Source organism: Lagenorhynchus albirostris, chromosome 5 (assembly GCF_949774975.1).
Source record: "Lagenorhynchus albirostris chromosome 5, mLagAlb1.1, whole genome shotgun sequence".
Taxonomy (NCBI): Eukaryota; Metazoa; Chordata; class Mammalia; order Artiodactyla; family Delphinidae; genus Lagenorhynchus; species Lagenorhynchus albirostris.
In genome coordinates this window covers 74,603,177-74,618,662 of record NC_083099.1, presented here as the reverse complement: position 1 = coordinate 74,618,662, position 15,486 = coordinate 74,603,177, and the positions used below count along the sequence as shown (strand labels likewise).

General features: G+C 44.8%; 1 protein-coding gene and 2 pseudogenes across 1 annotated transcript in view; 2 read left to right on the top strand and 1 right to left on the bottom strand.

Moving 5' to 3' along the window:
- IQCG (IQ motif containing G) overlaps window positions 1-15,486 on the top strand; it is a 41,657-nt gene that overhangs the window by 14,935 nt on the left and 11,236 nt on the right. Inside the window, exons 7-8 of the mRNA XM_060150433.1 lie at window positions 11,160-11,321; window positions 12,332-12,406. Coding sequence (XP_060006416.1) covers window positions 11,160-11,321; window positions 12,332-12,406 — 237 coding nt within the window. The remainder of the gene's footprint in view (window positions 1-11,159; window positions 11,322-12,331; window positions 12,407-15,486) is intronic.
- On the bottom strand, window positions 3,068-6,189 carry LOC132520565 (epsin-1-like; annotated as a pseudogene).
- LOC132520564 (heterogeneous nuclear ribonucleoprotein K-like) lies at window positions 8,064-9,964 on the top strand (annotated as a pseudogene).

The window sequence follows — 15,486 nt, the reverse complement described above, 5'->3', positions numbered from 1 at the left end:
CCCAAGTGTCATGCTGTTTCTTCATCTTCCAATATGCAACAAAGATCCAGCATAGAAATACTGAGTTATAGGCCAAGGATCTTCAGTTGTATGAATTCCTTTTAAGATTCTCACTAAGAGGAGATCTGCCTTCACCATAACCCATTATCATAACCCTGGTTGTCCATAGTGTCTAGAGCTTTCTCCATGACCAATCATGGACTGATGCAGCATATTTGTGGGTTTTCAAAGCAGACCAAACTTGACTTCCAAATCCCCAAACTGCCTTCAGATCTAGACTTCTGGACTTGTTATTTGAATTCAGAGAAGCTTTAGTAATGGAAAGAAGCTGTCAGCCAATTAGAGTTAATAACGCTCCGATGGCTGCCACAATATTGTGAGCAGAAGTCTTTTTTTTCCCCCAGCCACAGCGTGGGGCTTGTGGGATCTTAGTTCCTCGACCAGGGATCATTGAACCCAGGCCCATGGCAGTTAAAGCACTGAGTCCTAACCACTGGACAGCCAGGGAATTCCCCCAGAGGCTTTTAATGGTAGTGTCTGTTTTCATAATTGAACACAAAGTAGGGAGGAGAGTACTTGGTTCCTGAAATTTTGGGGAGCTGGAGAAGATGGAACTTGTCTTATACCTCAGGCTGCCTCTTTGGTTGGATGGAAAAAGGAAAATAGAAATGTGGTCTATTAAAGTGATAAAAGCCATGGGAAAAAAATAGAGTTCTGTATTAAATTAACATTTATATTTGCCTGTCCGTCTGTAACTAAGAATACTGGCTGATTCTATGAGAGTCTATGAATAAACTGAGTCAAATAGTCTCCCGTTCTAAAATGCAGATGAAGCATGATCAAGTCAGAACTTCTAAAGTTTCAGGCTCCAATTCCACCCACTGCTTTCATTTCCAATTGAACTATTACCTTTCCAATCACACCAATTTCCTCTTTTCTTTCCTTTTGTACTAAAATTTTCACACACTTCACTGTCTTGGATAATCTCTTCTGAGTAAACTTCTTAAATGTGATAACTATATACTCCAATAAAGATGTTAAAAAAAATGTGATGCCTAAAACTGTACACACTATTATAGATGTCTAACCACAACAGAGGATAGGGGAGAATTTTTTCCCTGTTATATAAACAGTATACAGTGCCACAAATTGCGGTAATATAAACAAAGAGGAAGCACTCCAAATGCTTTTCACAATATTGTATGGCAATATTCTTTCATGATTGTGAAGATTCTGATGACAAACCATTAGAAGAAGCACAGTGAAAGGAAGACTCTGAGAAATCTAAAGAATACAAGGGAAGGGAGGCACCTTTTTACAGTGCTGCTATTACAACAACCAGTGGTGGGGCCCTAACCTCAGGTTCTCATGTTAGAAGCTGGGTAAGCCTCTAATGAAAGTGTTGGAAGACAAGTTAGGTCTTCACAATTCTCAACTTACAAGATTCTTCTGACCAAAATCAGGACTTTACTTTCATCTTTGCTTCTTCTTGGAGTCAGTCCAGAGTTCTAATAATCAACAGGGTTTTGAATTCTAATGTCTCTTATGTATCATATACCAGCTTTGAGTTGTTTGCAAATTTAACAAGCATGTTTTCTATATCTGTATTTAATTCTTTAATCCATTTTGGAGCCTAGAGTTCATCATCATCATGTCAACCTATTCTCTTTGGTACTCTTTCTGGCCCCCCAAAAGGAAATTAGTCATTAAAGAATGCAAAAAGCTGAGGGGATGAGTGAAGAAAAGAGCGAGGTAACATGTGAAAATTAGTAATAGTGTGGCCAGAGAAAACACAAAGTATGGCTTGGAGTGTGGAGCAGTTCAGGGATGTTTTAAGATATCATGCAAAGCTTCCAAGATAGCACAGAGCTTTCCAAAGTGCAGTCAGTGACCATGGATGGCAATGGGGTTGCTGAGTGAAGAACAAAAGGATGAGAAATCGGTAGGACTGTAGTTGATGTCGGGCTACCCAATCTAGACATTCGTGTGAACCCAGGTGTAAGAAACAAATTTTCATGATTAACTCCTGCTAAGGAAGAGGTACAAAATGCGCTTCATCCAGCCGTAGAATAGATGGTCACTATGAGGGTCAAAGGCAAGAGTTTGTACTCAAAATAACTGAGCACCATTAAGAAGATCCCTCTCAATATTGCCGTTAAGATTTTAGGGTTCTAGGACATCCAGCTTGTGGCTTTTGACTCCTTTTATAACTGGTCAAAATGAGTAGGGGTGGGTTCATATCCTTCATGGTTATGGCATCTCACCTCAATAATCATGGCAAAGCTGAGGTAAGTGAAGGACTCTTCTTTAACAGCCGACCTTCTCCTTGAAGGCTCAGGCTTCTAGCTTACATAAGATGTATCTCTATATGTATGTATGTTATCTACCTGTCTCTACTTCCAGTTTTCCAGCACTCAAAATTTAAGGGAAATGAGAATCCCTAGGCCCAGTGGGGAAATAACTCCTTCTTGGAATCCTATTCTGAGAACATCTCCCCAGTGCTATATACCTCCGTGGCAGCTCCAGCATTGGAAATGTTTATTATACATGCTGGAGTCAATAGGATGAGGTAAGGGCAAACTGCTTTAAGAAACTCTAGATCAGCATAAAATCAGGCATTATTGCTGCCTCAGGACTTTGGCATACATTTTTCCTTTTTCTTAGAATTCCCCTCGACCCCATTTTTTTTTTTTAAATTTTACTTTATTTTTGGCTGTGTTGGGTCTTCATTGCTGTACACAGGCTTTCTCTAGTTGCAGCGAGCAGGGGCTACTCTTTTTTTTTTTTTTTTCCCATAAGAATTGCCATTTATTCCCGAAGTTGCCAAAATCATCACCAAGGATTCACCGAGGGGTGCATGAGGGGACGAGGAGGCTCAAACACTGACTGAGGGGCCAGTCAGGAGTTGGGAGGGAGGGAGATGGGTGGGGAGACCCCCCTCCGTTGTCCCTCCCCCTTCTAATGCCGTGGGCAGGGGTCCCCCTCCGGCCGCATCCCTCCCCATCCCCAGGTTCAGTTTCTCTCCGGGGAGGGAGGCAGGGTCGGGGATGGTGGGGAGAGGGTGTAGTGTGAGTGGGCCCCAGCAGGGGAAAGGATGCTGGGGTGGGGGCAGGGGTCCCCCGCTTCACATGCACTCACAACACTGGTCGCCCAGGGAGCAGGAATGGGAGAAGCCCCCTCCGGCCCTGGATTATAGGAGGAAGGGTTTAGTGTTGGGGGCCAGAGATCCCTGGGGCATCATGGGGGGGCAGGCCAGGGCCCCTGCCAAGGGGAGAGATGTACGTCGGCAGCGCTCCAGTGACCGGGGGCACAGGGCTGAGCCGGAGCTGGTTCAGGGTGAGTGTCGCCGGGGGCGCAGGCTGGAAGGGGTTGGTGATGGAGGGGCCGGTGGCCGGGCCTCCGCTCGGCAGGAAGGGGTTGGAGGCCTTGGCTCCTGGCGGCGTGGGGCCTGGCCGGCTCACCAGCGAGTCCAGGTCCACCAGGGCGGCATTGGGCCCCAGGAACGACTCAGGGGTCTTCCACGTGGGCGGCGTGGGCGTCGGGGAGGCTGCAGGCGGGGGCGCTCCCCACAGCCTCGGCCAGAGAGCCCCCGACCCCGCTCATGTCAAAGGCACCGGGACTGCAAGTGGGTACCTCTCCGGCGAGCAGCTCCAGCTCCCCTCCTCCTGGCCCACGGTCTCCCTCTTGCTCTCCTCTATGGCCATCTGCAGCTGCAGGTCGTCCCCACGGGGGATCCGCTCCTCCTTTTCGTGCTCCTCACGGCTCAAACTAAGGGCCAGCTGGACGTCATGCTCAGGGCCGCAGGACGGGGGCTGGTCGGCCTCCTCCTTGCTCATGGCCAGGGCCAGCTGGAGGTGCAGCTCCTCCTCCCTGCTGCTCTGCGGCCAGGCCTGCTCTGCCTCGGGCGGGGGCCCAGAGCCCACGGCTGCGGAGGAGGCCGTGGCGGTCTGCGCCAACTTCTCCTTGGTCTTGAGCGTGTGGGCACGCTCCTCCCACAGCAAGTCCTCGTGGCACAGCAGGGCCACCAGCTGCTTGGCCTTCTCGCGCACGTTCACACCCTGGTCCTTGCCGTCGCGGTCCACGTACTGGAAGTCCTTCAGCGTCTGCACGGTGTACATGTTCTCCTTGCACTGCTCTGACACGCGCTCTGAGCCCGTCTTGATGAGGTACTCCATCAGCGTCATGGCCTTGTAGACGTGCAGCCAGTTCTTGCCGTGGTCGTTGAGCCGCTTCCAGATCATGCTCATGATCTCTGAGAAGGCGACGACATTGTAGGTGAGGTCGGCAATCTCAGACATGAGGGAGCTGGACGGGCCCCAGGGGTCGTTGCTCGTGGCCTCGCGAACCTTGATCTCAGCCTCCGAGTAGTTGTGGACGATGTTCTTCATTTGGCGCCGCAGTGAGGAGGTCGACATGGTGGCTGGCGGTGGGGAGGGGGGCTGGCCCCCCGGGGCGTGCAGAGACGGGGTGGTGGGAGGAGGGAGGCCGCGGCAGGGACTGGCAGGTCACCGCATCTCCGGAGCAGCCCGGTTGCACAGCAGGCTCTGACCACACCGTCTACAACCTTTCCAGCACGCTAGCCACAGGCAGAGACCTACGGAGATCTACAACCTGAGTCCCCGGGGAGGTGGTTGCCTTGAACACAGGAGAGCACGCACTTGGAGACAGATGTGAACAGCTTAAAAGAGATGGCATGGGTGCCAAGACAGACCCAGCCAGACACACTAAGACGAAGAGCTGATCTGACAACTAACAGTAGGAGACTGAAAGGAAAGGGAAAGAGAGAGAAAAAGAAAAAGAGGCACAGAGAGCTGGGCAGACAAAGACAAGAGAAACAGATAAAGAAACATGGGAAGAGAGTGAGGCAGGCGGGCAACGAGAAAAGACGGCGACCCTGAAACGAAAAGAGGCAGTAACCTGGGACAGGAAAATAAGAGACAAGAAAAATGGAGAAGAACACGAAATCTGGGTTTGAGATTCAGTTTGCTCAACTCCGAAATGAAGGAAAAGATTCCACCCGGCACTGTGATTAAATACAATACAACAGTTCCACCCGGAACTGTTGATTAAATACAATGGATACATAAAGTTCTTGGCACTACCCCCCTTGGGTAGTAGTTCAATAACGTTGGCTACTATTATTGTCAGAGAAAAAACAGAACTATTTCTAAAAGGGTGGCCATCAGAAAATGTGCTATCTTAACACCGTGTGTTTATATTAACGGGCGTTAGAGGATATATTCAACCTTCACAGCAAAACTAAAACTTCACAGATACTGCTTAAAACAAGACTACGTTTTTCAAAATTGCTTAGCCCAAAGAGAATTACTAGATCGAATAAAAGACAAATCATACAGCAAAATTTTCCAAGGGGTAGTCAGATATCAAATGATATCAAAGGTCATCTGTGTGGAACAAAAAAATCTACAAATAATAATGGAAACCAGAGCTCCCAGCAGTTAACTACACACTTACTACGCGCCAGGGTTAGGCACCTAAAAGCATCACCTCTGTTATTAGGCAAAGCTGCCCTATTACGCAGGAAACATAAACACACTAATTTTAAAGACTAGGAAACTAAGGTTTGGTGATAAATCACCTGACAAATCTTACAGGCTCGCAAAAAGTGGGCCTCTGATTCCAGAGCCGGGTTCTTCACCAAAACTAACTCAAGAACCTGGGGTAAGGGCAGACCCTAGACCAAGCGACAGACCCGCGGAGAGGGACTCGGGCTTGGAGGACACGGGTACCAGGACAAAAATGAGATGGGAAGACGGCAGGGAGAGATGCACAGAGACTAGAGACACCTGGCGAACGGAGACACCAACATTAATCCTGACGCTCTGACGCCGAAACGTGACAGAAAGGCAGAACGAGACTGGGACAGACACACGGTGACAAATGCTTTGCAAAAACGCCGAAAGAGACACGGACACAAGCAGAAGGTAGGCCCGCGGGAGGCAGCGGTGCTGACACGCAGACGCGGGAGAGACGGAGAGCCGGGGGCGGCCCAGGCCGGCGGGGAGCAGACACACAAAGGCCGCGGAGACGCCCGAGCGCGCCCGCCTGCCGCGCCCCTGCCAGCGCTCACCTCGGTCCCCTCACGCCGCGCTCCAGGGGGTCATGGCGGGCAGCCCCCTGCTCCCGCTCGGCCTCCGTGTCGCGCGCCGAGCCGCGAGTGGCGGACGCGGGGCCGCCCTCGGGCGCACGCGCGAACGCACTGAGGGCCACAGGCCGACGGCCCTGACGCCCCGGCGCCCAGGAGGGGTGCGGAGAGCAGGGCGGGGTCGGGGGCTACTGTTCATTGCGGTGTGTGGGCTTCTCATTGTGGTGGCCTCTTTTGTTGCGGAGTACAGGCTCTAGGTGCGTGGACTTCAGTAGTTGTGGCACACGGGCTCAGTAGTTGTGGCTCACGTGCTCAGTAGTTGTGGCACACGGGCTTAGTTGTTCCGCAGCATGTGGGATCTTCCTCGACCAGGGCTCAAACCCATGTCCCCTGCATTGTCAGGCAGATTCTTATCCACTGCACCACCAGGGAAGCGCAACCCACTTTTCTTACCCTTCAGGTGTCAGAGTAAACATTCCTTTCTCAGAGAATCCTTTCTTGGACTATCCAATCTAACATAGGTCTCTCTTGTTATTTTCTCTCATAACCTTTTCTTTCATAGCATATTGCACATTTTAAAAAGTTTAAAACTAAAAGTTTCCTTTTAGTTACATCTTTCCCACTAGATTGTAAGCTCTATGAGGGCAAGGACCATGTCTATTTAGGCCTTTACTATTTACCTAGAGTCTAGTCCAATGCCTGATACATAATAAATATTTTAAAAATGAATACCAAGGCCATTAAATTGCCAAGCACTTATTATCAAAAAGGCCTGATATTACAAGTGTTGGCAAGGATGTGGAGAAAAGGGAACCCTCGTGTACTGGTGGGAAAGTAAATTGGTGCAGTCACTATGGAAAACAGTATGGAGATTCCTCAAAGAATTAAGAATAAAACTACCATATCATTCATTTATTCCACTTCTGGGTATTTATCCAAAGAACATGAAAACACTAATTCAGAAAGATATACGTACCCCTATGTTCATTGCAGCATTGTCCACAATAGCCAAGATAAGAAAACAATCTAAGTGCCCACTGACAGATGAATGGATAAAGAAGATATGGTGTATATATATATATATATATATATACACACAGTATATATACAATGGAATATTACTCAGCCATAAAAGGATGAAGTCTTGCTATATGTGACAACATGGATGGACACTGAGATTATCATGCTAAGTGAAATAAGTCAGACAGAGAAAGATAAATAACATATAATTTCACTCATGTGGAATCTAAAACAAACAAACAAAACAAAAATACATGAACAAACCAAACAAAAACAAACATGTAGAACAGAGTAGTGGTTACCAGAAGGGGAAAGGATTAGGGGTGGGAAATGGGTAAAGGGGGTCAACTGTATGGTGACAGATGGAAACTAAACTTTTGGTGGTGAGCACATTGTAATGTATACAGAAGTTGAGATATAATGTACACATGAATCTTACATAATATTATAAACCAATGTTAACTCAATTAAAGAAAGAAAAGAAATTGCGAAGCACTTTGGAACCTGTGAAGAGTTTTCACACATATTGTCAATTAATCCTTATAATTACTTGCTAAGATATTGCAGGCAGGGTAGATATTAATGTTTCTATTTTAAAGAAGGTAAGACTTAGAGAGTTTAACTGACGTGGCCAAATTCACACAGCTGGTGGGGCTTGGGTGGGAAGTTAGGTCTTTTGATTATTTAGTTCAGTGCTCTTTCCACCAAAATGAGATAGTGATGGGAAATTTGTGTGGATACAGAGTACCCAGGTAGTGTGCCTAGGAAAGAATCTCACAGTCCTGATGCTGATTATCAATTATACCATCCATGATTATTGGTTAAATTTCCCATAGTGTGATAGCAGAAAAACAGATCCAGTTCCTTGTTGAAATATAAGAACAAAAGGTAGGTTCTCTGTCTAGCTGTGACCGGCTGAGGCTGCACAGCAGCATAGGGCCAGTAGCCTTGCCCGGCTACTGCAGCGCAAGGGTGTCAATTGGTCCCGCCCAGAACACTTCAGTTCTGCCCTGCAAAGATATATTTAATACCTGATTGGTGTGCCCCTTTAATACAAGAAAATGGAAATTGAACAGCCAGAGGAAACCTTTCCCAACACCAAAACCAATGGTGAATTAGGTAAACGCCCCGCTGAAGATATGGAAGACGAACAAGCTTTTAAAAGATCTAGAAACAGGGCTTCCCTGGTGGCGCAGTGGTTGAGAGTCCGCCTGCCGATGCAGGGGACACGGGTTCGTGCCCCGGTCCGGGAAGATCCCACATGCCGCGGAGCGACTGGGCCCGTGAGCCATGGCCGCTGGGCCTGCGCGTCCGGAGCCTGTGCTCCGCAACGGGAGAGGCCACAACAGTGAGAGGCCCGCGTACCGCAAAAAAAACCAAACAAACAAAACCCAAAAAAAAAAAAAAAAGATCTAGAAACACTGATGTGATGGTTGAATTACGCCTTCTGCTTCAGAGCAAGAATGCTGGGGCAGTGATTGGAAAAGGAGGCAAGAATATTAAGGCTCTCCTTAATATTCTGAAACACAATGAGTGTTTCAGTCCCAGACAGCAGTGGCCCCGAGTGCATATTGAGTAACAGTGCCGGTACTGAAACAATTGGAGAAATTCTGAAGAAAATCATCCCTATCTTGGAAGAAGGCCTGCAGTTGCCATCACCCACTGCAACCAGCCAGCTCCTGCTCGAATCTGATGCTGTGGAATGCTTAAATTACCAACACTATAAAGGAAGCGACTTTGACTGCGAGTTGAGACTGTTGATTCATCAGAGTCTGGCTGGAGGAATTATTGGGGTCAAAGGTGCTAAAATCAAAGAACTTTGAGAGAACACTCAGACAACAATCAAGCTTTTCCAGGAATGTTGTCCTCAATCCACTCTGACAGAGTTGTTCTTACTGGAGGAAAACCTGATAGGGTTGTAGAGTGCATAAAGATCATCCTTGATCTTATATCAGAGTCTCCCATCAAAGGACGTGCTCAGCCTTATGATCCCAATTTTTACGATGAAACCTATGATTATGATGGTTCAATGATGTTCAATGACCGCCGGATGTCCCATGGGATTTCCCATGTGGGGAAGAGGTGGTTTTGACAGAATGCCTCCTGGTCGGGGTGGGCGTCCCATGCCTCCATCCAGAAGAGATTATGATGATAGGAGCCCTCGTCGAGGACCTCCTCCTGGACGAGGGGGCCGGGGTGGTGGCAGAGCTCGGAATCTTCCTCTTCCTCCACCGCCACCACCTAGAGGAGGAGAGCTAATGGCCTATGACAGAAGAGGGAGACCTGGAGACTGTTATGATGGTTTCAGTGCTGATGAAATCTGGGACTCTGCAGTAGATACATGGAGCCCGTCAGAGTGGCAGATGGCTTATGAACCACAGGGTGGCTCTGGATATGATTATTCCTATGCAGGGGGTCGTGGCTCATACGGTGATCTTGGTGGACCTATTATTACTACACAAGTAACTATTCCCAAAGATCTGGCTGGATCTATTATTGGCAAAGGTGGTCAGCAGATTAAACAAATCCATCATGAGTCAGGAGCTTCGATCAAAATTGATGAGCCTTTAGAAGGGTCCAAAGATCGGATTATTACCATTACAGGAACACAGGCCCAGATACAGAATGCTCAGTATTTGCTGCAGAACAGTGTGAAGCAGTATTCTGGAAAGTTTTTCTAAGTCTAGTGAAGAACTGAAGGGGTCCTGCATCTTTTTTTTTTTTTTTTTATCTGCTACGGTTTAAAAAGCCAACATTCCTCTGCTTCATAGGTGTTCTGCATTTGAGGTGTAGTGAAATCTTTGCTGTTCCCCAGATGTAATGTTTTAGTTCCTTACAAACAGGCTTGGGGGTTGGGGGAGGGTGTGCAAAAACGAACATTGAAATTTTGAAACAGCAGCAGAGTGAGTGACTTTTTTTTTTTTTTTGTGGTACGCAGGCCCCTCACTGTTGTGACCGCTCGCGTTGCGGAGCACAGGCTCCGGAGGCGCAGGCTCAGCTGCCATAGCTCACGGGCCTAGCCGCTCCGCGGCATGTGGGATCTTCCCGGACCGGGGCACGAACCCGCGTCCCCTGCATCGGCAGGCGGACTCTCAACCACTGCGCCACCAGGGAAGCTCGGTGGTCATTTTTTTTTAAGATGGTCATTTTTTAAATGGCTGAATTCCCCCAACCTGCCCCCAAACTAAACACTAAGTTTAATTTTCACTCCTCTTTTGGATATAAATAAATGCATCTCTTATTGGACTTAGGCAGATATCTTGACACATTCAGTTCTGGTGATTTCTTAAGTGATTTGAAAGTCCATTGCTTGGGAGGAAATTCCACCACACATTCATGCTTCTAATAAGCTGGAGATTTTTCTTTGTTTTTGCAAATGCTTGCCCCTACTTTGCAAGGATTTTCTGTTTGTAGTTGTGAAGAACCAAGGTGGGAAGCAATACAACAGATGGAGTAGTTGGTATAAGTATATACCAGAAGCCTAATGGTGGCAAGTTTTATTAATCAGAATAATACTTGGTTATATAAGTGACTGATGCTAAATAAATTCTGATTATTTTTTATTAGATTATTTCTCACTTATAGACTTAAACTGTCAGCTTGGTAGTGTCTATTAGTTAAACTTTGTAAAAAAAATATATATATTCTTGTTTTTCCATTGTATGCAAATTGAAAGAAAAAATGTACCATTTCTCTGTTGTATGTTGGATTATGTAGGAAATGTTTGTGAACAATTCAAAAAAAGATGAAAAAAGTTCCTGTGGATGTTTTGTGTAGTATCTTGGCATTTGTATTGATAGTTAAAAGTTCACTTCCAAATAAAACTCCCATAATGCTAGATTTGATGTGTGCCCAATTTGAACAAGGGTTGATTGACACCTGTAAAATTTGTTAAAACGTTCCTCTTGTAAGGAAATACAAAATCTTAAATTATATATATAAAAAAAAGAACAAAAGGTAAGCTTAAGCCACTGACTGAGCTGAATGGAGGTAGAATGTATTTTAATTTAGAAACCTGGTCTTACCTTTACAGAGTCGGCATGAATATATTGCTCACCTTAAGAACGAGTTGCAAGAGATGAAGGCAAAAACCAACATGGAGAATCGCTATATGAAGAGAAACACTGAGCTGCAGATTTCCCAGACCCAGAAAAAATGTAGCAAAACAGAGGAGCTCTTGCTGGAAGAGATTGAGGTAATCACTGTTAATTAGAAATGAATCAGGTAGCTGGCAGTCAAGCTGTCGCTCCTGATTTGCCTCAGCTGACAAAGGAGGAGAGCGAGGGAGACTTTCCCAATCTTTGTTCTCTCTCTCCAGCAACCCTAACATTTGAGGTTAAAAACAAAAAAGGAATGAGGACTTGCTTTTTTGCAGGCAGAGATTCTGATGGGCTGTAGCTTACATCTCCTGGCTTTTTGTGATGACTTTGAAAATTGGTTGTACTTTCTTCTTTTGGTCACTTTATCCTTACTCTATAAAACCACTTGCCATTTCTCTTGGTAATTATAGGGAGAGGGCAAAACAAGATGTTCAGTAACTGCAGGTTTTTGCTGCTACTTTTCTCACTCAACCAGTATCTTTCATCCCTCCATTAAGAAATACAAAATCTAGAGGGCTGAACTTCATGCAAACCTACCTTTACAGAAATGAGAAGTCACAGTGAAAAATGTCAGGAGAAAGAAACAAGGGTAGACCCTCATTAGAGGAGGAAGACTAAATGGCTAAAAGAACAAGTGGTCGGCGAGAAGGAGCAAACATCAGTAGAGCGTATCACCTGTGTGCAGGAGGCGACTCCTTTCTCTGACTCACTTGAAAGCTTACTTCCCAAGTGTGGCTTAAGACTATGACAACAAACTTTTTTCTTGCACTCTGGAATTTCCTTCTGTAGGCCTGAGAAGCTTGTGCCCTTGAAGCATTGTTTCTCTCCTTAAATGGACACCAGTTTCCAGGCCACAGGATTATGGCCCTTTTGCTCTGGGCAGCTGCCTGTGTCTAGCACAGTGCCAGACATGGCTCAGCCATGTTGTGAAGACGAATTGAGTTGAAGGGAACGGAATTGCTGCTCTGGAGCAATATCTCGGAATCTTAGGATCCCAGCTGGTAGAGAAGACCTGTACTACTGTCACAGCTACACCCCTGATCTTGAGAACTCACTTCCAGCCCCATTGGGAAGAATTCCTGACATTGCTTTGTTGTTCTCACAGAAACTAAGGCTGAAAACTGAAGAAGAGAACCGGATTCATGCAGAGATTGAAATATTCCTTAGAAAGGAGCAGCAGGTGGGTCCCCAAAACTTTCTTATTCTCTGACATGTTTGTGTCCTGCTTATAAAATACCAAGGACAGCAAAAAAAATTTAAGGAACGAAAAATCAACCATGATTCTACCAGCGTAATAAATGAGCTGTATAGCCCACTTTTCTTTAAAAGTTATCCATCTGGATAAATATTTTATAAAGCTGTAATTTGAGTACAGGTAAAATTTTGTCTTCTACCTTTATCATTTGGCACTATATAAGAAATTTTTCTTGTTCCTATATTGCTTCATAGTCATAATTTAAAACTAAGATTTCCTGATTTCTTAAAATTATAAAAATAGCATATTCTTAGTTGAGGGAAGATTTTTTTAAAAATTGCCAATTGGGGACTTCCCTGGTGGCGCAGTGGTTAAGAGTCCGCCTGCTAATGCAGGGGACACGGGTTCAAACCCTGGTCTGGGAAGATCCTACGTGCCATGGAGCAACTAAGCCCATGCACCACAACTACTGAACCCACATGCCACAACTACTGAAGCCCGCACGCCTAGAGCCCATGCTCCGCAACAAGAGAAGCCACTGAAATGAGAAGCCTGTGCACTGCAATGAAGAGTAGCCCCCACTCACCACAACTAGAGAAAGCCTGCATGTAGACCCAACACAGCCAAAAATAAATTAATTAATTTTTTAAAATTTGCCAGTTGGTTTTTTACTCATTTTTCCATTTTATTGCAGTCTCTTCATAAAATAATTTTAAGTGGTTTTATAATGTTCCATTGAATGGTTATTCCATAATTTGTTACTCTTTTGTTTTGGATATTTAGATTATTTCCAAAGTTTCATTATTATAAATAATTCAGTAATGAAAGCTTTGTCCAAATAACTGTTTTATTCATTGCGATTACTTACTAAAAGTAAATCTCAAGCATGAGATTATTAATTCAGAGAGTCCGTTATTTTGTGACTTTTGATAAATAATGCTAGTACTTTCTGTTTTACACTGACATCAGCAATTTACGCAAGCACTGATTTCAAGGTATTCTCAATAGAACTAGCCGTTTTCGATTTTTTTTTTTTTTTTTTTTACTTGCAGGATCTGGCTTTAATGAATTTGAACACAAGGCACAGTTTTCCAGGTGTATGTAAATATATGTCCATTTTAAAATTGCTTTTTGCTTCTTCCATCTCTAATTCTTTTGGACAGGAATGAAAGAATGTTTAAATTCTTTCTTATTCAAGCAAGAACTTCTTTAGCCTAATAGTCTTTTGTTGCCTCCTAGATCTTGGTGAGTTTTCTGTGGTTAAATGATGCTTTTAATTTCTGTATCAACACAAACTGTCTTTGTTGGTTTCTCCAAAATAGTATATTCTTCCTCTAGTGTGTCATTACAGTCCCTTTTGGCTTTTGTTTCTTCCTCAGGGAATAAATGTGGGTGCTCCGTGCATCCCCTACATACAAAATGCTGGATCCGGGATTCTAATCCTTGGCATTTAGGACGATCCATTAGGGCTTATAAATGCGCATTTTCACTCCTTCTACAAAGGCACTGGTCTGCTTTATGACAGAGGACTTAACATTCCTCAATTCTATCACTCCATCCATCTTTGGTCCTGTCCCACAGGGTACTGCAATGTTTTAGATATTTTTAAAAGTCTACTAATTTAATGAATTGTCTTATTTTGCATTTTTGCTTACTAATAGAATTGACCATTTTTCCATGTATTTATTTACTTATTTCATTTCTTCTTGTCTGAATTATATATGACTGAATGGTTTTAATTAGTATTTCCAATACTAATAACAAACCAAGCTGAATGGAACCTTTCAAAATATCCCTGTTGGATGAATAAGGAAAAAATTTCCAGCTTACTCATGATATAGCCTGCCTTTGAGAAACTGGATGAATTTTCAGCAAATAATTCTAAATCTGTGGTTAAAGAAAATAATTTCTAGATGCTATCTCACAGGCCTTTACTGAAAAATACATCAGTAGGCTATTAGAACCTGTACTCCTGTAATTTCAGGATTATGTATCATGTTACCTGTTTCAGATGTTAGAAGTATATCAGGTATTTGATGACGATCAGATGAGTGGGTGGATAAATGGATGTTGGATGCATGAAGTTAGTGTTCCTCACATCTTCAGCCTAATAACACAAGTGATACACATATACTTTTTAATGAAAAATTGGAAACAGTACAGAAATACATAGATTTTCAAAAAGCGAAAGCTTTCTTAATCACTTCCTTTTTTTTTTTTTTTTTTTTTTTTTTTTTTGCGGTACGCGGGCCTCTCACTGTTGTGGCCTCTCCCATTGCGGAGCACAGGCTCCGGACGCGCAGGCTCAGCGGCCACGGCTCACGGGCCCAGCCGCTCCGCGGCATGTGGGATCTTCCCGGACCGGGGCACGAACCCGTGTCCCCTGCATTGGCAGGCGGACTCTCAACCACTGCGCCACCAGGGAAGCCCTAATCACTTCCTTTTCCAAAGAGTTCTTCCATATTCTTTTCCTTTCATGTACATATTTGTGTATGTACCTAAATACTTGTTTTTAGTATTTATTTATATTTGTTTTTGACATAAATGGGATCATACTATATATGTTTTTCCAGACTCAGTTTTTTAAAAGAATTTACTTTGTCTTTAATGTTTTCTTTTTTTAAAAAATAGATTTATTTATTTATTTTTGGCTGTGTTGGGTCTTCATTGCTACTCATGGGCTTTCTCTAGTTATGGCGAGCGGGGGGCTACTCTTCGTTGCGGTGCACAGGCTTCTCATTGCGGTGGCTTCTCTTGTTGTGGAGCACAAGCTCTAGGCATGTGGGCTTCAGTAGTTGTGGTATGTGGGCTCAGTAGTTGTGGTTTGCAGGCTCTAGAGATCAGGCTTAGTAGTTGTGGCGCACGGGCTTAGTTGCTCTGCGGCATGTGGGATCTTCCCCGGCCAGGGCTCGAACCTGTGTCCCTTGCATTGGCAGGCAGATTCTTTTTTTTTTTTTTTTTTTTTTTTTTTTGCAGTACATGGGCCTCTCACTGCCGTGGCCTCTCCCGCCGCGGAGCACAGGTTCTGGACACGCAGGCCCAGAGGCCATGGCCCACGGGCCCAG